The sequence below is a fragment of the Trachemys scripta genome, chromosome 7 (genome assembly GCF_013100865.1).
Source record: "Trachemys scripta elegans isolate TJP31775 chromosome 7, CAS_Tse_1.0, whole genome shotgun sequence".
Classification (NCBI taxonomy): domain Eukaryota; kingdom Metazoa; phylum Chordata; order Testudines; family Emydidae; genus Trachemys; species Trachemys scripta.
This window is the reverse complement of record NC_048304.1, coordinates 60,908,193-60,933,107: the sequence shown is the minus strand read 5'-3', so window position 1 is coordinate 60,933,107 and position 24,915 is coordinate 60,908,193. Positions and strand designations below refer to the sequence as shown.

Below are 24,915 nucleotides of genomic sequence, written 5' to 3'. Positions count from 1 at the left end.
TTGGCAAGCATTATGAAGAAAGTTGGCCTGTTGCAAGAGGTGTTGCGTGGGATGTGCACTGATTCATCATACAATCACTTCTGGGAAACAACAATAGATAAGGCAAGAAATCGTATTTAGATGATCCTATGTTCCTGAGAAAACACAAGCCACCAATTTGGCTTGACCAAGGAAGCCTTCCTCACACTTTCAGTGACCCCAAACAGTATTTTCATCAAACATATGTCAGGATCATTGATGCTTGCGAAGTTGTCATTGAACAGAGGTTTTCAACAGAAAGCTTTACATTCCCAGTAAAATTGGAGAAGCATATAACTGATGCAGTAAATGGCTCAAAACAGGACAGTGTCCCAATAAGTGACGCTTTCCATGGTGACATTAACACAGAGAGGCTCTCTCTTCATTTAGAAATGTTGAGTGATATTTGCAGATCGAGAAATTGCCAGCTTAATTCAGTGAGCGAAATGAAGCAATTTCTGAAACAAAATGAAGGCTTGAGTGACGTTTTTGTCAAAAGTTACAATTCTCCTGAAATTGTGCTATGCAATTCTGACTACAACCTGCACCGCTGAGCGATCATTCAGTTTCCTGCACAGACTGAAAAATTATTTGTGAACGACAATGGGCCAAGAACATCTAAATCACTTGGCATTTCTGCACATTCATAAGAACTCTACCTCTGATTGGACATTGCAAGTCTCCTGGATGACTTCTTTTCAAGAACCGAACAACGACAAAAAGTGTTTGCTGCCTCCTGAATGCTGAAGAAGGGATCTGACTCAGGGGAGAGAGCGGGGTCCCACCAGACAGGCTAGATTTAATCCCCAGACTGACTGCAGTTAGCCTTGCCCCTGCTTGGCTGGGGGCGTGGCAGGAAGCCATCCATCCAGGGCCCTGCCACTGGGGAGACAATGGGCTTGGGTCATGTTTTGCTCCTGATAGGTAGAGGCTGAAAGAGCTTTAAAGGGAGCGGTTCTTTGCTGCAGAGATAGCAGGGGTGTCCCGTTTGGGGGAGCACTCCTTGGCTAGCTGAGATGTGGATGGGGCATTCTCAGTCTTTCACACACTCAGCTAGGGTGTGGAGAGCTTCCTTCTCCAGTGCTGGGCTGAAACAGGAGACAAACAGCATTTTTAAACAGCTCTGAGTACCACGGCCTTCCCCTTAACCAGCCAGGAGGCACTGCCTGGAGACCCTGCCAGGGCAGGCAGGACCCAAACGTCCCAGCCTCTTCCCAGAGCAGCAAACACAGCTACCACCCTCGCTCCTCCTCTGCGGGTCCCCATAGCTCTCACACAGCTGCTCCGCATCCTCGCCAAGGGCTGCTCAGCAGGGTGGACAGCTCATTGTGTCTCTCCCTTGCTGAGCGACATGCACTCCGCCCCCTGACCTTCCCAAGCTCGCTGGGGTTTCGGTTCTCCTTGTATGTGGCAAGCTGGCACATCCTGGCTGACAGGCATCTGTCCCGGCTGAGATTATACCCAGCATGGCAGCGGGGTCGATTCCTGGGCTTGGTCAGAGAGAAAGTTAATCTGCTGCTGTCCCTGGCACTGCTGCAGCAGCCACAGCCAGCGATCCTGCCCCTCGTGGTGCCCTTCGCAGAGCTGCCTCCCAGCCCCTTGTTGGATGGGCTCCTCACCTGAGCACTGGCACACTGAGATAGACTGCAAAAGGGGAGCTAGCCCCTCGCCTTGGTCTCTGCTACAGAGAGCAGACTGACCCATACGCGTCTCCTGGCAGCCTTACCAGCCATCCCAGCACCCTCCAGGTCTTGGCTCTTTATAAAAGACACAAGCATTGTTTGAAGCAGCCAGGGCCACTGCTCTGCTCTGGATGCATGGCTACGATAGCCTGCGGTCCTTCGTCATTAACCACCCAGGCCTCTGTATAACTGAGCATGGCATGGATGCCACCCGGCACCAAGGTCTCGGCCTCATCCACAGCCTGAGCATGCAGTTGCTGCAGGGAGACCAGGTCAGGGCAGAGGTACCTGGCCAAGCTCCACACCCACACAATTGCTCCTGGGAGTCAGTTCCGGTCGTGGGTAGCTGGCTGGGAGAACTCCATCCCTGCGCTGCCCAGCTGCCCCTGCAGGGCTGTCAGCGCCCCTGCTACAGCAGGACGGAGCTGGCGAGGGCGGGCATGGCTGGCACACCCCAGAGTCACATGTTTGGTTGGTGCTGAACAGGGTGGATAAAAATCAATGATTAAAAAAAAAAAAGTCTGATTTTTTTAAAATTTAAATCGGATTTTTTTGATAAAATGCTTTTTGAGGAAAAAACCTATCTAAAGTTAGTTTTAATTAGGATACATTATTGAGCAAAGATTTCTCATCATGGAATAGTGATTATAAATTCTAATTCCATAGTATGAGACTATATTCATGTAATGTTTAAGAAAAGTCTTGTAAGTGAGTTCCAATAGTTCATGGATTAGGGATCCAATCTTATGGGGTTCCAGGGGCTTCTGTATCGATTAATTAGTTAATCTTTCTATCTACCCAAGGGGACTCAGTGCTCAGGCTAGAAGATACCGCCAGAGATGCTTAGTTTTGCAGTTTTCAAACTGTGGATTTGTGTCTCCAATTTTACTGGTAATGTAAAGCTTTCTGTTGAAAACCTCCACAAATGCTTGTTAAGAGCAAAAATGTTTTTAAATATATAAATAAATGAATAATATATAGAGGTGAGAACTAAAACACTTCAATCCTATTGTTCCTCTGCAAATTTATGTACACAGAGTCAATCTCTTACCTCCCTCTAAAAGTGCAAAGTTTCAGAAAGTTCAAGGAATAGAAGATTGTTGGGGGCTGAATATATCTGGACAGGGAGAAGTCTGGAGATAAATGTGAGAAGGGAGGGACAGGCAGCAGAAACAAAAGTGAAACTGTTTGAGCAGCATATTCCAGAAGTCTTGAGGTCTTTCTGAGTGCAGCCTTCATTGATTTGAGATCTACCACACCATTCTCTCACTAGAAGGGAAAACCTATAATGGCAGCAGGCCGTAAAAGAGACCCAGTTTGGGAATATTTTAATGAAGTTCCTCTACCTGTGGGTAAGACAGGCATGCGTGCAAAATGCAAATAGTGCAACAAAGAAATGCAAGGCCTGGTTGCCCAAATGAAACAACATCATGAGAAGTGTTCCTTCTCAGGAGGAAGCTGTGTTGAAGATGATAAAAGGAACATGTCTGAACATGTGGAATCTTCAGGTTGGTAACAACCAACAAGAATGCACTTTTATGTAGAAATCCATGATTAAATCGAGTCTTCCTGACGAGTGATTTAAATCAATTTGATTTAAATCAAATCCACCCTGGTGCTGAAGCAGCAGACACAACATGTGCCCAGGCGCTGGGTCCGCGGGCACCTCATTGTCGCAGGGCATGAGCCCTTGCTGTGGCCACTGCGACCCACTACTGGTGTCTGCGATCATCCGGCAAGGGGCAGGCCTGGATGGTAGGAACCAGTGGGCCAAGATGGACAATCCATCAAGGGGCCTCCAAAAGTGAGGCTGTCTTCAGGGCCCTTGGTGAGACATGCAACCGCGTCTCTGCCCTCAGGGGCCCTGCACACTGGGTCTCCGGGGTGGGGTGGGGGGGGCGCAAGCTCCCACATCCGCCCCCTGCGGGAACCAGCTTGGGGATTACTGATTGGGTTCGCCCAGCTTCAGGGCAGGCATCTGGGTGTCCTACCCGGCCAGCCCTTCCCATGGGAAGCCTCTCAAGTCTGACGGGCTGGAAGGCTTTTCCCTCAGTGTGCACAAGGGCTGCCCCCATTTATCCTGCCACTCCCTCTGGACGTGGGTGCCAGAATGCCCTCTGGTACTGCCCAGCCTGTGCTCTCTGCTCGGCTGGGCGTGGGCCCCTCAGCTTCTTCAGGAAGTACAGAGATGCCACCCAAGGGGCTTTCTCCTCCTGGGTTTTGACACTGGAGGTTTGGGTCTTCTCTGCCCTGAAGACTCTCTGGGGCCAGGAGATCTAGCAAGCACATCCCAGGGGACAGCTGAGCAAGGGGAATGGGGTCTGTTGGACTAATCAAAGCCAGCTTGTGTTCTTGTTTTACAATGCAGTTCGATTTGGTTTCTCTTGCACAGAGCCCCTTGGTGGGGGAGGGGAGGTTGGGTTTTACCAGAGCTCCTTCCTCCCTAGCGTAACACCCTGCGATGAGGTTTTACCAGGGCTCGGTTTGGGAGGAGGGACAATGCCGCAGCTGGGGCATCAGGGCAGAGCTGTCCTTCCCGTGGGCAGAAGACAGGCCATGAGCCCAGGCAGGGCATGGCCCGGCCAAGCCAGCCCATGGGGCAGCGTCTGGTTCACCAGAGAGGAGCTGCAGCGGGAACAGGTGGGAGCGAGGCACTCAGGAGCAAGGGGGACACGAGGCAGTTCACCTAGAGGCACCGTGATGATGACGTGATCTGCCAGGAACCTCTCGCCGTCCTCACACTCAACCTGGACCGGGAACGTCCGCCCCTCTTGGCTCTCCTCCCGGTAGGAGCCGCCCCAGCGAACCACCGTCACTGGCTTGTGGAACAGTACGCTCTCCTTGGGCAGCGAGGTCAGCATGCAGTCCGGCAGGCCTCCATAGCCGCTGTGGGAGAGGAAGTGCCCATCACCAGCACATCAGCCCAGGGCTCGCTGGGGGCCACTAGCCTCCTCCCCAAGCTCAGACAGACCCACACACCAGTTCAGCTTCCTCCCCACAGGGAAATGCCCAGAGCAGCCCCAGTGCCCCAGACCAGGCTTAGGCTAGAGGGGCAGCAAAGTGGGCTTTAATTCACCCCCCTCTCTGCTCCCTGGGGGAGCCTGACACCCCCTCACAGCCTTCCTTGCTGCTGGAGCTGCCCTGGACTACTGGGGTGCCCCAGCACGTGGGCGATTGTATGACTGCTGGGCTCCCGCTGTGCAGGCAGACCAGAGAAATACCCGGAGAGGAAAGCAGGGGACTGGGGGAGACAGACACACAGACGGGCACATGCACGCCAGCGGGAGACACAATGCATGAGCATTTCCACAACTTTCTAGGGGTGTGTGGGGCCTCTCCTTTTACGGCCAGTGTGCCCCAAAATGGCACCACCACAAGGGCTCCTGCCCCCAAGGCTGGCACTTTGGGCTCTGCACCCTGCCGCCCAGTGAGCTGGTAGTGTTATTACCGCTTTGCACAGACACAGGGGACAAGCCAAGCATCTGGCAGTGCAGAATAACACCAGCCCACCCTGGACAAGTGAGAGGCCACTCTTGCCTGCCGAGCGGCATTGAGCCCTTGCGTTCCTCAGCTCGGCAAGCTGCACACCACACTCCCCTCTGGGACAGCGACACAAACACCGCGACAAGGTTGCTGCTTCTTGACCAGCCAGGGCTGTGCTCCCAGCTGTCCGCGGACACAGCACTATGGAAACACTCCCCTGCCTGCATCCCCCGTTTTAAGTCACCCTCTGGCTCGGGAAAGAGCTCTCAGCTCCTCCTAAACAAGGGATGCAGCCCCTTCAGGCCCAATGCAACACTGGGCCCAGTGCAACACCTGTAAGAGCCTTTCCCACTGCCTTCCACAGGAGAAAGCCCAGCCCATCTTCACCTTGCCAGCTCCAGGCTCGCGGGGGGAACTGGGACTGCAGGCTCCCTGCGCTGCAGGTGGAGGGCTAAGAGCCAGTCCTTTGCTCTGCAGAGACATTTTTAAAAGCAGAGGCTGGGCTGTTTGCAGAGCCTGGAAGGGGGGAGCTGGGCTCTTCCACTCTGCAGGACTCTACTTAGGATGGGCAGACGCTGCGCCAGGTTGCTCTCAAAGCCTGCAAGCACTGAGAAAGCGCAGCCAGCCCCCGCTTGCCCCACTCACCCAGGGAAGGTGCAGTCCAGGCCGGGGAGCATGGCGTACTCCCCAAAGGGCCCCAGCGCCACGTGATCCATGCTGTGGGTCCCACTCACACAGCACTCCAGCTTGAAGTACGTGTTGAGGACAGCCAGCTTCAGCCATTTGGTTTCGTCATCATCCGTCCACTCCTTCACCTGCTGGGCAATCTCCTTCCGCAGATACTCGCCCACACTGGGCACAGAGACCTGTGGCACGTGCAGGAACTCACGCGTCTGGTCCAGCAGGGTGGAGAACAGATTCCTCACCCCCTCCACCAGCTCTGGGCTCAGGACTCGCCCTGCGCTGGAGTAGAAGACCGCGGGCAGGAGGGGGTGGCCCCCCACCTCGATCTGCTGGTTCTCCTCGGACATGGCTTCCTCATCCAGCAGCCCGTAGTCGGACGCCAGCTGAAAGACAGGGTTCTCCTTGGAGGGTCCATGGATCCAGTGTGCGCCCATCTCCACCACTTCACTCCCTAGGAGGCAGGGGAAACATTACACAGCATTGGCACAGACTTTCACAGCCTGCTGCCCCCCAGCCTGGCACAGCTCCCTACCCTCCTGCCCCAGAGACGCCACCTCAGAGCCTGGCACAAACCCACCCAGCCTGTTGCCCCCCCCAACTTGGTGCGCATGCACACAGCCTGCTGCCCCCAGCATGGCACAGCTCTCCAACCCCCAGACCCATAGCCTGACACAGACCCACACGGCCTGGCACAGCTCCCCAGCCTCAGGGATGCCACCTCCAATCCTGGCACAGATCCACCCTGCCTGGCACAGCTCCCCAATCCCACAATAGGTCTCATCCTGGTCTCTAACAGGTAGAGACCAGCGTGGGCCCTCACGCGGGAGGGTTAAGAAGCGTCCAGAGTGGTTGTTCTCACTAGTCATGATCACCCGCTCAATGCCAGGTGCTGGGACGCAGGGCAAGAGGCAGCTGTACGCCACAGGGACCCTGCCCCAGAGCCCGGCGCACCCCCCAGCCTGCTGTCCCCCAGTCTGGCACAGCTCCCCAGGGACGCCGCACCCCGGCACAGCCGCCGGACACTGCCCCAGCTCGGCTGGGTCGGGGCCTAGCTCCCCGCGGGGCCCGGCCGGTACCGAATCGCTGGGAGCAGACGCGGCCCCCGGCCCGGCCCGTGGACTCCAGCAGGCGCAGGTGGGGAAAGGCTCGGGAGCTAGAGAGCCGCTGCGCAGCGCCGAGCCCGGCGAGCCCCGCGCCCACCACCAGCACCCGGGGTCGGACCCCGTCGGCGGCCTCCATCCCGCGGCGCGCTGAGCTCAGCAGCGCCCGCCCCGCCACCTCCTGGAGACACCTCCTCCAGCCCAACCGGATCCACCCCCTTCAGCCCGCCCGATCCGCCTCTTCACCGCCCCCTGCCTCGTCCAGCCAGCCCCGATCCGCCTCTTCACCGCCTCCTTCCTCTTCCCTCCTCCAGCCCGCCCCGATCCGCCTCTTCGCCGCCCCCTCCAGCCCGCCCCGATTCGCCCGGGCGGGGACGGCCAGAGGGGCAGAGGCATTACTCTCACCCAGCACTGGTTAGAGAGAACACAGCTGGGGCACGCATGGTGTGTGATTCCACACACAGCAGCAACCACAGTCCTTTACTGGGACCAGACTTTAGCTCAGACCAAGAGAACGAGCAAGAAAGAACCAATGTCAAGTCCGTCTAAGGGAGAGCACAGAGTGTGTGTCTGCCCAGAATGGGTCCCGGCTCTGCAATGCACAAGCAACAAAGGCACAACAGCCATGCGGCTAGATACACCCTTGCCTTGCCGGTCACACAACACTGTACGTCAGCAGGAACAGCTCCTCCCCTGGACAATCTCACCCCTAAAGAACAGGAGTGAATTGTCCTCCTGGCTGGCACAGACTAGTTGCCAGCATGCAGCCAGCCCGCCCATCAGGGATTAGACAGGCTGGGTGTGAGGCACAAATACATCCAGATGACACACAGCCGGTGAATCTGTGTGGTCCCACACATTGTCAGTGCACTCGCCTTTAACAGGCAGCTCCCGCCTGCCCAGCAATCAAAGCTGGATGTAGTCTGGGCCTCCCCACGAGGTCTGCTTGCAGCCTGTGCCTCCTCTTGGCCTGTCCTCAATGGGATGACAGACTGCCCCCCTTCCCGAGAACAGCAAGGCTGCAAATGAAGAAGGCAAAAAGCAATCCTGAAAGGCTGGGCTGCAGCAGGGGGGCAGCAGCCCAGCCCACGAGCACCCCCTCACCTGCTGATGCCCCACCACCTCGGCTTGTCTTTTGTAAGCTGAGGCAGGGCGATTCCCCTAACCCGCCTCTCCTCATTCATGCTCCTCCCCTGTTCTCCCCCAGCAACTTCATTCAGGCCAAGGCCCGAGGGAGCCCAGGTAATCCCCAGCCACCCAGGCTGAAGTGCCACAGCTGCATGGAGACTACTGCTGGCTGGCCACCAATCAGCGGTTCGGCAGGGAGCAGAGATCCCAAACCCTCCCTGTTGAGCGGCTGATTGGAGAGCACCGAGCAGCAGCATACACACCACCAGACAGATCCCCCACCAACAGCCAGCGTGCTAAGTGCTAGGGCAAAAATCCCGGCTGGGCCCTATCAGACTAGGCTTGGCTAAGGGCTCAGGCCACAGTGGGTTTTGCACAGGCAATGCTGGGTGGGAGCTCGCCAGGACAGCTGTTCCAGATTCCTCTGCTCAGGGTCAGCATCCTCAGCTCCGGGCCAGCAACGATCCCACAGGCTTTAACCATTGCTCTAGGTGTTGGGATACAGGGCAGCCGAGCCATCATTCATAGAATCATAGAATATTAGGGTTGGAAGAGACCTCAGGAAGTCATCTAGTCCAATCCCCTGCTCAAAGCAGGACCAACACCAACTAAATCATCCCTGCCGGGGCTTTGTCAAGCCGGGCCTTAAAAACCTCTAAGGAAGGAGATTCCACCACCTCCCTAGGTAACCCATTCCAGTGCTTCACCACCCTCCTAGTGAAATAGTGTTTCCTAATATCCAACCTAAACCTCCCACACTGCAACTTGAGACCATTGCTTCTTGTTCTGTCATCTGCCACCACTGAGAACAGCTGAGCTCTATCCTCCTTGGAACCCCCCTTCTGGTAGTTGAAGGCTGCTATCAAATTCCCCCTCACTCTTCTCTTCTGCAGACTAAATAACCCCAGTTCTCTCAGCCTCTCCTCGTAAGTCATGTGCCACAGCCCCCTAATCATTTTCGTTGCCCTCCGCTGGACTCTCTCCAATTTCTCCTCATCCCTTCTGTAGTGGGGGGACCAAAGCTGGACGCAATACTCCAGGTGTGACCTCACCAATGCAGAATAGAGGGGAATAATCACTTCCCTCGATCTGCTGGCAATGCTCCTACTAATACAGCCCAATATGCCGTTGGCCTTCTTGGCAACAAGGGCACACTGCTGACTCATATCCAGCTTCTCGTCCACTGTAATCCCCGGATCCTTTTCTGCAGAACTGCTGCTTAGCCAGTTGGTCCCCAGCCTGTAGCGGTGCATGGGATTCTTCCTTCCTAAGTGCAGGACTCTGCACTTGTTCTTGTTGAACTTCATCAGATTTCTTCTGGCCCAATCCTCCAATTTGTCTAGGTCACTCTGGACCCTATCCCTACCCTCCAGCTTATCTACATCTCCCCGCAGCTTAGTGTCATCTGCGAACTTGCTGAGGGTGCAATTAATCCCATCATCCAGATCATTAATAAAGATGAACAAAACTGGCCCCAGGACCGACCCCTGGGGCACTCCGCTTGATACCGGCTGCCAACAAGACATCAAGCCATTGATCACTACCCATTGAGCCTGACAAGCTAGCCAGCTTTCTATTCACTTTATAGTCCATTCATCCAATCCATACTTCTTTAACTTGCTGGCAAGAATACTGTGGGAGACCGTATCAAAAGCTTTGCTAAAGTCAAGATATATCACATCCACTGCTTTCCCCATATCCACAGAGCCAGTTATCTCATCATAGAAGGCAATCAAGTTTGTCAGGCATGACTTGCCCTTGGTGAATCCATGTTGACTGTTCCTCATCACCTTCCTCGCCCCCAAGTGCTTCACCACCAGGGGGTGCCACAAACAGGGACTCAACAGGCCAGGGATTGAAAAGGGGGGTGGGAGAATCCTCCACAGGAACAATATGAAAAATGATGGGTTTTGTTGTTGTTTTTTCCTGGAATTTTTGATGAAATGAACCAAGGCCCAAATCTTTAATCCTTTACCAGGTTTTGAGTCATTCTTCTCCTCTCTGGCAAATCCCCCCCCCCCCCCCCAAAAAAAAACAGGGAAAAAAGACCCCAAAAAACTGAAAAAACAAACGTGCATTTTCTGTTTCAGTCAAAAATGTTCATTGCAATTGTTGAAAAATAATAACATTTTGAAGGAAACTCCCCCTCCCCCCCAAAATCTTTTGTTTCTTTAAAAACATAGGTGCAGGAACTATGGGTGCGGGGGTGCTGCAGCACCCCTAGGTTTTATGTGGGGCTCTGGTCCTGGCCCCACATGCGGGCTCCCAGCCCCATGCCTGGGGCTCTGCTTCTGGTCCCCAGTGCAGGGTCCCGGCTGCCAGTCCCAAGCCCAGGGCTCCGTTCCCACCCCACGTGCGGGGTCCTGGCAGCCACCCAGGGCTGCACTCCTGGCCCTGCGCCCGGGTTCCCGGCTGCCGGCCCCATGTCTAGGATCCTGGCTGAGGGCCCCGCGCCCACCCCCAGCCTCAGTCCCCTTACCCCTGTCCAGGTCCCCCCAACCCGTAGACAATGCCCTGTTCCAGGGGCAGGGGTGGGGTGCGGACAGAGGTGAGAGGGCTGGTTTTCAGCTCCCCCACTAGTAAAAGTGTTCCAGTGCCACTGTTTGAAAACTCATTTTGGAGGGCAATGTAACTCTGCCCTCCCCCCAGCAGTTCCTGGCCTCTGGGACCCTCTGGCCAGGGGCCCCTGAGGGAGCAATGGGGCAAGATGCCTGGATGGAATCCTGTGGCCCGCGTCACACGCAGGCCGAGGCAGGGCTCTGAGCTGAACGCAGCGTGAACCCTGAATGCAGAAAAACCCCATAAGCCTGAGGCGGAGTCAGGCCTGGACAGGAAGCAGGATCCTGGCTCAACCTGTACTCTGCCCCCCTCGCTCTAACTCAGCTCAAGAGCTTGTGGGGTTTGCAGTCACGGTGATGAAGCTCCTGGTCTAAGGGTGATTCCTCTCCTCTCTGTTGGATCGGGCTCCAGCCAGCCAGTAACTACATTGCAAACCCAGCATTTCCTGCTGATTGGGCTGAGAACTGGAACTAGTCTTGCTCTCCCATGGAGTGTTTCTGAGGAAACGGCTGAGCTACCTATCACCGCACAGAGCCACTCACTGCTGGGATTTCCCAGCTATGAATGAAACCGCAGAGCTGCCTTTCCCAGAAAGAGCACTGCACACTCAGATGGACTGGGTCAGCGAGATGGAGTACATGACCACTAGCTGTGGGTGAGTGAGTGTGCATGTGCAAGTGTGAGTGTGCTGGTGTGAATGTGCACATGAGTGTGTGTGTGCAGATGTCAAGTATCAGGGGGTAGCCATGTTAGTCTGTATCTACAAAAACAACAAGGAGTCTGGTGGCACCTTAAAGACTAACATTTATTTGGGCATAAGCTTTCATGGGTAAAAACCTCACTTCTTCAGATGCGTGCAGGTGTGAGTGTGCTGGTGTGCACATGCGGCTGTGAGTGTGCACGTGTGTCTAGATATGTGTGCCTGGGTGCATCAGTGTGATGGGTGCATTTGCGTGTGTGTGGGGAGGGGGGGGTTCCCCTGAGCAGCTACAGGGAGCTGGGGTTCAGGAATTTTACCCTCATTGCCAATACAGGAGCCCACTAACCAGCCGATGCTGGTGTCAGATGCATCCACGATTCCCCTGTCACTGGGGAGGCCCCACTTGCTGGCAGAGGGTAAGTCTCTACTCATGCATAATTATTAGCTCTTGTTTGCCCAGGGCCGGGAGACGCTGACTGCTCCAATGACACGAGGGTGGCAGGGCACTGGGCCAGGCCAGGGAGCTGTGCTCCGGGTGACAGCGTGTCAGCTGGTTCCTAGGGCAGGTGATGTGGTCGGAAGGGGAGGGTCTGCATGCTCCTGGGCAAGGGCCTAGGTGAACCACCCTAGCAATGCCAGGGCCCTTTGGGAAGAACAGACACTTGCCCTCTCCCTCTGAAGGATGGGCCCTTCTTCGAAGAGCAGCTCATTCCTGGGCCCTGGCTGCTTTGCATTGCTGGGCTGCCCTGACAAGGCAGCTCTGGACTGCCCTGTCACACGGGTGCCACGGAGCACAGGGTTCAGCCAGGGAGGCTGTGATGGATGGGGCGGCAGGTGGCAGAGCAGGACAAGGTCACAGAGCTCTGCCAGATCCTCTGCCTGCAGACAGCATAACTGCGTGCAGCCTTTAGGGTGAGGATGCTCTAAGTTATGCTGGGCTAGTTTCCCCCTGCAGCGGGCCCAGGATTGGGAAGCAGAAGGGAGGCACAGAGCCAGCTGTAGGGTGATCCCGTGGGTCTAAGAGGAGGGGCTGGTGTCATGCAGGTGGAGAAGGCTGGCTCCCCTCAGACACGCATGGCCTCTGTGCTGACAGCGGGGCTCCCCCCTAGCCTAGCCTGGCCCGGCCCATCACATGAGGCTGCTGGTGCAGGGAGCACATGCTGGCTGGAGACATGTGAGGGTCCGACCTGAGGGCAGGGCCAGCTCTAGGCACCAGCAAACCAAGCACGTGCTTGGGGCAGCACAATTTCAGGGGCAGGGCCACTTTTTTTTTTTTTTTCGCTTCGGCAGTTGCGCTCCCAGAAGTTTTTTTTTTTTTTTTGCTTGGGGTGGCCTTGAGCTAGAGCTGGCCCCGCCTGGGGGGGCCTTAACTGCCCCCCATCCCTGCTATCCCCCACAGGGCTGGGCCTCAGGCTGAGTCCACAGCTGCACAGGCGAGCAATCCCCAGGGACAGCAGCAGCGCTGATCAGGTGCAGTCAGACGCACTGGGCACCAGGCCATGGCTCTCCCCCGCCGTACTCCTGCCGCAGCCAGCAGAGGGCCAGGCCTCTGGACCACTCCCAGCGCAGAAACAGGCCTTGACCATCACCGCTAGGTTCTCACGAGGAGCTGAGATAGGCAGCCAGATTACACATGACATCTTCACCTGCCATCAAGTCCCAGGAGGGGTTTAGTGGCATCATGGGAGAGATCTTTGCTCTGGAGGGAACAAAAAGCAAAAGTCACGTATTGTTCCATTGCGTCAGTCCTGAAAAGGCAGAGCTGCAGGCAGGATCCAACTGCCAAGGGAGGACAGGTCCCCCGACAAGAAAGCTGCAGCCTTTCCCTTTTAGTTACAGAAAAAAGCTGATCTCTGTTTAAACACACTGACAGGTCTGTCTGTGCCTGCGCAGGGACACAAGTGCCAGCTCAGTCATACACACATGCTGATCCAGATAGACACACACATGTACACTACAAAGGATATGTGTGTACACCACACTGAGGGAGCACACACTCACACATACACAAAGTGCACATGCAGTCACACACAGGGAGTACACATGTGTATGTGTACACACACAGACAGAAGGAATACCCATAAGTGTACACACTGTGGCAAGGCACCTTCTCAGTCTCACCAGCCTCAGCTGTTTTTAGCCTTGGCGAGATGGGCTTGGGGTAAAACAGTCCCTCTTGGCCACACAGGGACAGTCTACTCCTTCTCTCAGCCAATCTTTTAGGCTTGTTTTTCTCACTTATGGGAGGGAATTCAGCCTCCCCCTGGTATCTTGCTACTCCTCACCTACTGGCAGCTTGGTTCCCTCCCCACGCAGGGGAGGGTTTAAAAAGGTCTCAGACAGCTCTTAGTTAGGGTTACCATATTTCAACAATCAAAAAAGAGGACGGGAGGAGCCCCGCTCAAGTCCCGCCCCTGTCCTGCCCTAGCCCCGCCCCTTCCCCTCCCTCCCACTTCCCGCCCCCTCAGAATCCCCAACCCCCCCCCCTACTCCTTGTCCCCTGACTGCCCCCTCCTGGGACCCCTGCTCCTAACTGCCCTCCAGAACCCCACCCCCTACCTAAGCCCCCCTGTGCCTTGTCCCCTAACTGCCCCCTCCTGAGACCCCCCCCACCTGTACTCTGACTGCCCAAAACCTTACAGCCCCAACCCCCAGACAGCCCCCCCCCGAACTCCTGACCCATCCAACCCTCCCCCTGCTCCCTGTCTCTTGACTGCCCCCTCCAGAGCCTCCCTGCTGCTTCTCTGACCCCCTGGCCCCCTTACCGTGCTGCTCAGAACAGAGTGCTGCAGAGCAGCGCGCTCGGCAGCAGGGGGAGCTCCAGACTGCCGGAGGCCCGAGGCGAACAGCCGGCCGGCGATCTGCGAATGCAGGGAGGGGGGGAGGGCGGGAAAGAGAGGAGGGGAGTGGTCTCAAGTTGCAGGGGAGAGGAGGGGGAAGTGGAGGAAGGGCTCTGGCTGCCGGAGCCCCGTGCGAGTGGCACGATCCGGCCGGCTGCCCTGTCAGCCGCGCACGCTCTGCATGGGGGGGAAATCTGGACATTTACAAATTCCCCCCGGACGCTATTTTTAACTCAAAAAAGCCAGACATGTCTGGGGGAATCCGGATGAATGGTAACCCTATCTTAGTTGAAATCAGCTGATCCTAATTGACCTCAGGTAACTCTCTCAGCTGATCCTAACTGATCTCTGGTAACCCCTTCTGAGCTGTACCTGATTGACCTGTAGTCAGTTGATAGGGAGGAGGGTTTTTTACCCTTCTGGGACTGTTTTCTACCGCGCCCTTGCAGATGTCTGACCTGAGTTTATCACAACACACACACACACCACACGCACACAGAGTACACACACAGAGGGAGTACCCATGTGTATACACACACGCACACAGAGGAGCATGCACACGCACACACACCCAGGAGTACTGTATGCGCGCGCAAACACACACACACACACACACAGAGGAGTACTGTATGCGCACACACGAGTACTGCATGTGTGCTCACGAGTACTGCATGTGTGCGCATGTGCACACACATGCACACCGAGGCGTACCACGTGCAAGCACACACACACACACACACACACACACAGAGGGAGTACACATGAACACATACAGACAGACACAGAGGGAGTACACGTGTACACACACACACACACGCAGAGGAGTACCACACACACACACACACACACACAGAAGTACCACACACATGCACGTGCCCCCCCCCCCGAGTAGCGCATGAACGCACAAACACACACAAAGGAATACCGCACGCACACACACACACAGAGGAGTACCACACATGTGTGTGCGCACACACAAACACACACACACATACAGAGGAGTACTGCACATGTACATGCGGGAACTAGGGGTTCAGCACCCCCAAGTTTTATGGGGGCTCTGCTCCTGGCCCCGCATGCGGACTCCCAGCCCCACACCTGGGGCTCTGCTTCTGGCCCCCAGAACGGGGTCCAGGCTGCTGGTTCCAAGCACAGGGCTCCGCTCCCAGCCCCGCATGCGGGGTCCTGGCTGTTGCCCCATACCCAGGGCTGCACTCCCAGCCTGTGCCTGGGATCCCGGCTGCCAGCTCCGCAGCCAGGATCCCTGGCTTAAAGCCAGCCCTCTTACCTCTGTCCACCCTGGCCCCCTTATCCCTGTCCAGGTCCCCCTCACCCGTAGACACTGCCCTGTTCTGGGGGCGGGGGTGGGGTGCAGACAGAGGTGAGAGGGCTGGCTTTCAGCTCCCCCACTAGTAAAAGTGTTCCAGTGCCACTGTTTGAAAACTCATTTTGGAGGGAAATGTAACTCTGCCCTCCCCCCGGCAGTTCCTGGCCTCTGGGACCCTGAGGGAGCAATGGGGCAAGATGCCTGGATGGAATCCTGTGGCCCGCGTCACACGCAGGCCGAGGCAGGGCTCTGAGCTGAATGCAGTAAACCCCCACCAGCCTGAGGCGGGGTCAGGCCTGGACAGGAAGCAGGATCTTGGCCCAACCTGTAATAATAATAATTATTATTAATGGAGATATCCTATCTCCTAGAACTGGAAGGGACCTTGAAAGGTCATTGAGTCCAGCCCCCTGCCTTCACTAGGCAGGACCAAGTACTGATTTTGCCCCAGAGCCCCAAGTGGCCCCCTCAAGGATTAAACTCACAACCCTGGGTTTAGCAGGCCAACGCTCAAACCACTCAGCTATCCCTCCCTCCTGTACTTTACCCCCATCACTCTAACCACAGCTCAAGAGCTTCTGGGATTTCCAGTCACGGTGATGAAGCTCCTGGTCTAAGGGTGATTCCTCGCCTCTCTGTTGGATCGGGCTCCAGCCAGCCAGTAACTACATTGCAAACCCAGCATTTCCTACTGGCTGGGCTGAGAACTGGAACTAGCCTTGCTCTCCCATGGAGCTGTTTCTGAGGAAATGGCTGAGCTACATGTCACCGCACAGAGCCACTGGCTGCTGGGATTTCCCAGCTAGGAATGAAACCGCAGAACTGCCTTTCCCAGAAAGAGCACTGCACACTCAGATGGGCTGGGTCAGCGAGATGGAGTACATGACCTCTAGCTGTGGGTGGGCATGCATGTGTGAGTGTGGGGAGACACGGCCGTCCACCGGATAGATGGCTAGCACAAACAGGACAACACAAGAGTGCTTTCACTTAAAGCTAAATTTTACTTAGTCTCAAGCACTTATACACGTTTGCAACAGGTTAATAAAACACCCCCAACCCTTGATAATTACCGAAGCTGAGTATGGCCTTTGAGTGGCACAGTGACAGACTTCTGCTGGCCAAACTTCCGTCTGCCGGTGGGGACCCCAAGATGTGTCCACAGGGAGCGTCCCTGAAGAGCCCCTTCTGAGAAGTCCCCCCACCTCAAACTTTCCCCCCTTATTCATACATTAGTAATACAGTGACATATCCCTTAAAGAAAACTTGCTAAGCAAGCAGTTTTTAAAGGTCAAGCAAGAGGTTTCCTTCTGATTATCAATTTAACCAGATACGTTTTTTTTTTTTTTTAGCATGTTCATGACTTGGGGCCATAGGCGCCAACTCCGTGGGTGCACCGGGGCTGAAGCACCCATGGGGAAAAATTAGTGGGTGCTCTGCACCCACTGGCAGCCAAACTCCCCCCGCACTCCCTCCCTGAGCACTCCCTCCTCTCCGCTCCTCCGCCTCCCTCCCAGCACTTCCTGCAGTTTGGTGGCATGCTGGGAGGGAGGGGGAGAAACGGGAATGTGGCACTCTCAAGGGAGGAGGTGGGGCTGGGGCAGGGATTTGGGGCAGGAAAGGGGTGGAGTTGGGGCGGGGCAGGGGTGGGAGGGTGTAACGATCCAGTTCTGGTGGGACCCAACTGAGAGTGCCAATTCAGGACAAATTGCTTAAACAGGGCAGTTACAACCCAAGGCTGGGGTTTTTCCACCTCTAAGGCAAACCCAACCAGCCAGACTAAGAGGACTTTGGTCTCACCCCACTGGCTAACCACAAGTCACACAAGCAATTCCCTTAGACACTCCAGTTTTCCAATATCACTACCAGTGCCACTCGTTATGGGAACAAATGGTTATGAAAACCAATACCCCAATAAAAGAAAAAGGGTTCTCCTGATCCCAAAGGACCAAGCCCCAGACCCAGGTCAATATACAAATTAGATCTTACCCACAAATCACGCTGTTGCCAATCCTTTAGAATCTAAAATCTAAAGGTTTATTCATAAAAGGAAAAAGATAGAGATGAGAGCTAGAATTGGTTAAATGGAATCAATTACATACAGTAATGGCAAAGTTCTTGGTTCAGGCTTGTAGCAGTGATAGAAACTGCAGGTTCAAAACCAAGTCTCCCGAGTACATCCCCAGCTGGGATGGGTCATTCAGTCCTTTGTTCAGAGCTTCTGTTTGTAGCAAAGTCCCTCCAGAGGCAAGAAGCAGGACTGAAGACCAGATGGAGGAGCTGCAGCAGCCTTTTATAGTCTTTTCCAGGTGTAAGAACATCTCTTTGTCCTTACTGTGGAAAATTACAGCAAAATGGACTCTGGAGTCACATGGGCCAGTTCCTGCATACTTTGCTGAGTTGCAAGGCGTATTTTCCTTCTCTCAATGGGTCAATTGTATAGCTGATGGTCCTTAATGGGCCATCAAGCAGGCTAGGCAGAGCTAACACCAACTTGTCAGGGAAGTTTCCCAGAAGCATAGCATAAGTTTGAAATACAGACAGTATAGAGCCAATATTCAAAACTTCAACTACAAAACTGATACACACATATAGACAGCATAATCATAACCAGCCAACCATAACCTTGTCTTAGACACCTCATTTGACCCCATTTATACAAGATTTGGTGCCACTACAGGACTTTGGTTGCAACCATATTCTATATGGTCCCAGTTCAAATCAATAACGTGACACCCCCCAATGCAAAATTGATGCAGGAATGGATGTCACAAACATCACTGACTGCATCCCAAGAGCTCCCCATTCTTGGGTCTGTCTCACTACAGCTAGTATTGGGTTAGAAGCCGCACCAGTGTATAACAGAAATGGTTCATCAAAGTTATGTTCAATAACATGATTGAATTTCTTTACAAACTCAAAGTAAAACTTAGTTAGAACAATAGTGGATTGGATCTGCTTTTGCAGCATGGTTTCTGTATGTCTTACGTGATCTTGCCAAGAGCTAAAGAAACCAGCTCCTTTATCCATACAAGCTCTGGCAAATGTTTGGAACCCAATTAACATTAAATCAATGTAGATATTAATGTTCTTCATAGTATAGGAATTTTGGCATTTAGCCATGAAAGCACTATGGTAGTGTGCCTCAGTTTCCCTTTTCAAACAGTACATTAGGTCTGGAATGTCTTTTTCCTTGTGAAAAGTTCCAGTACTGTTTACAGGCATTAACTGTGAAACATCAGTATAACAAGGCCTTTTAACATAAAGTGTGTTCTCATGTATTCCTTTTAACATGTTCAAGAGATTTTCCAAAAGATTAGGTACATTGTACATTTTTACAGTTTTTGGTAATAGCAACACATTAGTTACAAAAATTACCATTAGCAATACCAACAAATTTATTGCAATTGTCCATCTACAATCATGTTTGTCATGCCACACCTTTGGCTCAATACCATTGGGGTTTGGGCCTTTTAGGGTTACCCTGTGACTTCCCTTAGCAACCTCTGCTTTCAAGGGATTAGATGTTAAATTCACTGAGAGACCACAAGTCATATCCAAAGTGTCTAGAGATGAGAGTACACCTACCATCCCCTGCATTCTCCAGAGATTAACTACACAGCTGTTCTGCTCTGCAGACTCAGCTACCCAGTTTTCCCTTTGAACCTGAGACACAGTCTGTTCACTTACAGAATCAGCATGGAGACATTTCTCTCTCAACAACCTTGTCTCCCCAACAAGCTGGCCAAACACAGCCACTTGGTTATAGGACTGTTCAACTTTCTTAATAGCTTTCACTCCATCTGAGACCTTTTCAAAGCTACCCACACTGGATCTTTCAAAAGGAAAGTCAGTGGATCCATTCAGAACAGAAAATTTCTGACTGTTAGGAACTGAAACTTCCTTGATTATATCACTTTCACACCCTTCAGTTGCAGTAAACTGCTTGCACCGATTACCATGAGGGTTCCTTTTCCCAGGAGCTTTTCTAAGCAACAGTTCCCCCTTCACAGAAATTCTGCCCTTACTCTCTTCACCTAGGGCTTGCTCTAAAGGAACACTTTCCTGAGCAGCAACAAACTTTTTCTGGGTCTTACTTACATTTAGGATCACCTTTGGCCCATCAGGCGGATTTCTACACAATCCCTTTTCAGGCAAACCCATAGACTCACTAGATGAAAGGTTAGAAGCATTCTCCTTTCCTTTGCCACACACAAGTTTAGGAATTTTTTCCTTCTTGCTACAAGTTTCCACACCATCAGTAGGTAACACAATTAAATCATCCTTCGGCCCTCCTTGTGCCCTGGCTAGGATATCACCCTGATCAGACAGAGTTGCTACACCCTTTTCCAACCACACATAAGCAACAGGTAAAATACAAGCACCAGAATTGTCTGGTCTCTGGGATTCTGCTAAGACACTAACTGGATGCAACCTAGTTACAGTGCCATTCTCCCCAGCACACACAAACTTAGGACCATTCCCTTCCTGGGCTTTAGTTGAATCCAGAACCAACTCTGAGACAACTACACTATTTTCAACTAACACAGACTGAAAGGCACCTTCTGTCTGCTGCACAGATAAAGAAGAGCTGGAGACACCTTCTTCCTTACCAGAAATACATCTTTCTTGCACAGACAAACAGCTATTACCCACCAAAAATCTACCCTTTCCTTCCTCAGTTAGGGCTTCAACCTGACCATCCACTTTAATCTGCTCCAGAGAAACATTTTCCTGACTAATGAGATCTTTCTGTGCTTGATCTAATTCCAGATTCACTTCTGAGACGTTAGACAGACATTCAGAAACTCCATTCACAGACACACTGCTTTCTTGCACAGACAAACAGCTATTACCCCCCCCCCCCGAGGTTAGAATCCCCCTCTCCATGGTCATAGCAAAACTGGTTAAACACAGAAAACTGCCCAGAGTAATACCACATATCAACATAGTTATAAACTGGATTTTCAAGAGGATACAGTTTCTGCTGTTCTTCCATTGCTTTTTTGACTTGGAGCTGGAGTTTAGCTGTCTCCTGTTGCATCTGTCGAGCTTTCTCCTCAGCAGCCAGAAGCTCCAGACGCCCCTTACGTGCTTTTTCTTCTCTCTTAGCAGCTTCTTTCTTTAGCTGGGCCAAGGCTTGCTTCTCTTTCATTCAAATTTCTGCCAGTTTTTGCTCATGTTCAAATTGCAGGCTCTCCATCAGGGCTTGCAGTTTTATTGCTTCTGCTGTTGTTTTTTGGCTCATGGTCACTGATCTTTAACCAATAAACTCTCAATCCCAAAATTCAAATTTGGATAGTGTGGGGTTCTGACCCAAAGCTTAATTGATTTGGTTCTGTGGATCCTAGCACGACTACGCCACTGTAACTATGCGGTTCTGGCAGGACCCAACTGAGAGTGCCAATTCAGGACAAATTGCTTAAACAGGGCAGTTACAGCCCAAGGCTGGGGGTTTTCCACCTCTAAGGCAAACCCAACCAGCCAGACTAAGAGGACTTTGGTCTCACCCCACTGGCTAACCACAAGTCACACAAGCAATTCCCTTAGACTCTCCAGTTTTCCAGTATCACTACCAGTGCCACTTGTTATGGGGACAAATGGTTATGAAAACCAATACCCCAATAAAAGAAAAAGGGTTCTCCTGATCCCAAAGGATCAAGCCCCAGACCCAGGTCAATATACAAATTAGATCTTACCCACAAATCACGCTTTAGAATCTAAAATCTAAAGGTTTATTCATAAAAGGAAAAAGATACAGATGAGAGCTAGAATTGGTTAAATGGAATCAATTACATACATTACTGGCAAAGTTCTTAGTTCAGGCTTGTAGCAGTGATAGAAACTGCAGGTTCAAAATCAAGTCTCTGGAATACATCCCCAGCTGGGATGGGTCATCAGTCCTTTGTTCAGAGCTTCTGTTTGTAGCAAAGTCCCTCCAGAGGTAAGAAGCAGGATTGAAGACCAGATGGAGGAACTGCAGCAGCCTTTTATAGTCTTTTCCAGGTGTAAGAACATCTCTTTGTTCTTACTGTGGAAAATTACAGCAAAATGGACTCTGGAGTCACATGGGCCAGTTCCTGCATACTTTGCTGAGTTCCAAGGTGTATTTTCCTTCTTTCAATGGGTCAATTGTATAGCTGATGGTCCTTAATGGGCCATCAAGCAGGCTAGGCAGAGCTAACACCAACTTGTCTGGGAAGTTTTTCAGAAGCATAGCATAAGTTTGAAATACAGACAGTATAGAGCCAATATTCAAAACTTCAACTACAAAATTGATACACACATATAGACAGCATAATCATAACCAGCCAACCATAACCTTGTCTTAGACACCTCATTTGACCCCATTTATACAAGATTTGGTGCCACTACAGGACTTTGGTTGCAACCATGCTCTATATCAGGGGTCAGCAACATTCGGCAAGCGGCTCGCCAGGGTAAGCACCCTAGCGGGCCGGGCCAGTTTATTTACCTGCTGATGTGGCAGGTTTGGCCGATCGTGGCCCACACTGGCCGCGGTTCGCCATCCTGGGCCAATGGGGGCGGCGGGAAGCCGCGGCCAGAACATCCCTCGGCCCGTGCTGCTTCCCGCCACCCCCATTGGCCCGGGATGGCAAACCGCGGCCAGTGGGAGCTGCGATCAGCTGAACCTGCCGCGTCAGCAGATAAATAAACTGGCCCGGCCCGCTGGGGTGCTTACCCTTGCGAGCCGCATGCCGAACGTTGCCGACCCCTGCTCTATATGGTCCCAGTTCAAATCAATAATGTGACAGAGGGAGCGGGGCCTCATGGAAGGGGTGGAGTGGGGATGGGGCCAGGGGTAGAGGGGGGTCGAGCACCCGCAGCAGGAGCAGAAGTCAGCACCTGTGCTTGGGGTCCTGACAAACCTTCCCAGGGGCACATATAGACAGACTTCCTGTTTTTCTAAAATACATATATCAGCAATTTCAACATTCTTAGCAGGAAGGATGTGGGGTCAAGCTGCCCTGTCTGTGGTACCCAAACCCTTTCCTCCCCTCCTGCCTTGGTTATGCTGAGGCTGCTGCATGACCAATTTATGGCCTGCTGACTTGGCTTCTTTTAGCAACAAACAATAGTGGTTCAGTACGCCCTGCTGACTTGGCTACTGTTAGCAATAAGTAATAGTGGTTTCAGGCACTTTACTGGATTGCCAAAGTCTCCCCGTACACATGCAGGTGTGACTGTGCTAGTGTGTGTATGCAGCTGTATGTGCATGCTGGAGTGAGTGTGCACATGCAGTGTGAGTATGCACATGCGAGTGTGTGTATGCAGGCATGAGTGCGCTGATGTGTGCATATAGCTGTGAGTGTGTGCATGCAGGAGTGAGTGTGCTGTGTGTGCATGCAGGTGTGAGTGGGTATGCGTGGGTGTGAACGTGTGCACGCAGGTGTGTGTGCAGGCAGGTGTGAATGTATGTGGGTGTGTGCAGGTGGGAGTGTGTGTATGTGTGTATAGGTATGTGTGCGTTGGTGCACGTACAGGTGCACACATACCTTGTCAGGGCAGCCCAGCAGTGCAAAGCAGCCAGGGCCCAGGACTGAGCTGCTCTTCCAAGAAGGGCCCATCCTTCAGAGGGAGAGGGCAAGTGTCTGTTCTTCCAAAGGGCCCTGGCATTGCTAGGGTAGTACACCCAGACCCTGCCCAGGAGCATGCAGACCCTCCCCTTCCGACCCCATCACCTGCTCCAGGAACCAGCCCGACACGCTGTCACCCGGAGCACAGCTCCCCGGCCTGGCCCAGTGCCCTGCCACCCTCGCGTCACTGGAGCAGCCAGTGTCTCCCAGCCCTGGGCAAACAGGAGCTAATAATTATGCCATGACTTGCCCTCTGTCAGAAAATGGGCCCTCCCCAGGGACAGGGGAAGTGTGGATGCGTCTGACGCCAGCATTGGCTGGTTAGTGGGCTCCTGTTGTAGGCCAAAAGCCAAATGGGGAGAAATTGTCTCGAGTAAATTGTACTCCATTTTGCTTATTTTGCTTTATACTCCATTTTGCTAGCTTTGAATTAGTAAGAAGAAATTGTTCCTTTATTCTTTGCTGATTGTGTTAATGATTGTTCTTAGAAGAATAAAAGTTTTATGGCTGTAATCACTGCCTTATTTACTATTTGATATGTGAGTAACTGATAAGAGACAGCTGGGCCAGATAGTCAAGAGGGGAGTGGAGGAGTCAAGAGGCATCAACTTTCTTATCAGAATGGATGGCAAATCCATGACCCTAAAGCAAAGGCATGCACCCCAGGGATAAGATAAGGAGTTGAGCCAGAGGGATGAGGTAAAAAACAGCTGCGGATCCTCCTGGTAACAACTCAAAATAATGCTGACTAAGAACAACTTTGAATACCTCCACAAGTTCTTGTGGCATCTTAGAGACTAACGCATTTATTTGGGCATAAGCTTTCAGGGGCTAAAACCCACTTCATCAGATACATGGAGTGGAAAATACAGTAGGGAGGTATAAATACACAGCATATGAAAAGATGGGAGTTGCCTTCACTTGCCCCATAACCTTAGCCGTGCAGAACACAACGTCATCCACAGCCTCAGAAACAACTCTGACATCACAATCAAAAGGGCTGACAAAGGAGGTGCTGTAATCATCATGAATAGGTCGGAATATGAACGAGAGGCTGCTAGACAGCTCTCTGACACCACATTTTACAGGCCATTTCCCTCTAATCCCACTGAGTGTTACCAAAAGAAACGACACCATCTGCTCAAGAAACTTCCTGAAGAAGCACAGGAACAAATCTACACAGACACACCCCTAGAGCCCCAAACAGGGGTATTCTATCTGCTGCCCAAGATTAATAAACCTGGGAATCCTGAACACCCCATCATCTCAGGCACTGGCACACTGACAGCAGGATTGTCTGGCTATGTAGACTCTCTCCTCAGGCCCTATGCTACCAGCACTCCCAGCTATCTTCGAGACACCACTGACTTCCTGAGGAAACTACAATCCTTTGGTGATCTTCCAGAAAACACCATCCTCGCCACTATGGATGTAGAAGCTCTCTACACCAACATTCCACACAAAGATGGACTACAAGCCATCAGGAACAGTATTCCTGATAATGTCATGGCAAACCTGGTGGCTGAACTTTGTGACTTTGTTCTCACCCACACTATTTCAGATTTGGGGACAATTTATACCTTCAAATCAGCTTTGGGTACCCCATGGCCCCACAGTATGCCAACATTTTTATGGCTGACTTAGAACAACACTTCCTCAGCTCTTGTCCCCTAATGCCCCTACTCTACTTGCGTTACATTGATGACATCTTCATCATCTGGACCCATGGGAAGGAGGCCCTTGAGGAATTCCACCAGTATTTCAACAATTTCCACCCCACCATCAACCTCAGCCTGGAC

General features: G+C 52.7%; 1 protein-coding gene across 4 annotated transcripts in view; it reads right to left on the bottom strand.

The window, feature by feature from the left end:
- Positions 1–24,915, bottom strand: part of PAOX (polyamine oxidase) — a 36,011-nt gene that overhangs the window by 5,448 nt on the left and 5,648 nt on the right. Inside the window, exons 1-3 of one of the 4 annotated variants that reach the window (XM_034775004.1) lie at positions 6,944–7,164; positions 5,829–6,318; positions 4,387–4,586 (exon numbers count right to left, since the gene is read on the bottom strand). In XM_034775004.1, coding sequence (XP_034630895.1) covers positions 4,387–4,586; positions 5,829–6,318; positions 6,944–7,106 — 853 coding nt within the window. In that variant the 5' untranslated portion in view covers positions 7,107–7,164. Of the gene's footprint in view, positions 1–4,386; positions 4,587–5,828; positions 6,319–6,869; positions 6,889–6,943; positions 7,165–24,915 lie in introns of those variants that run through there. The other 3 variants (XM_034775000.1, XM_034775003.1, XM_034775002.1) reach the window with 3 other exon arrangements.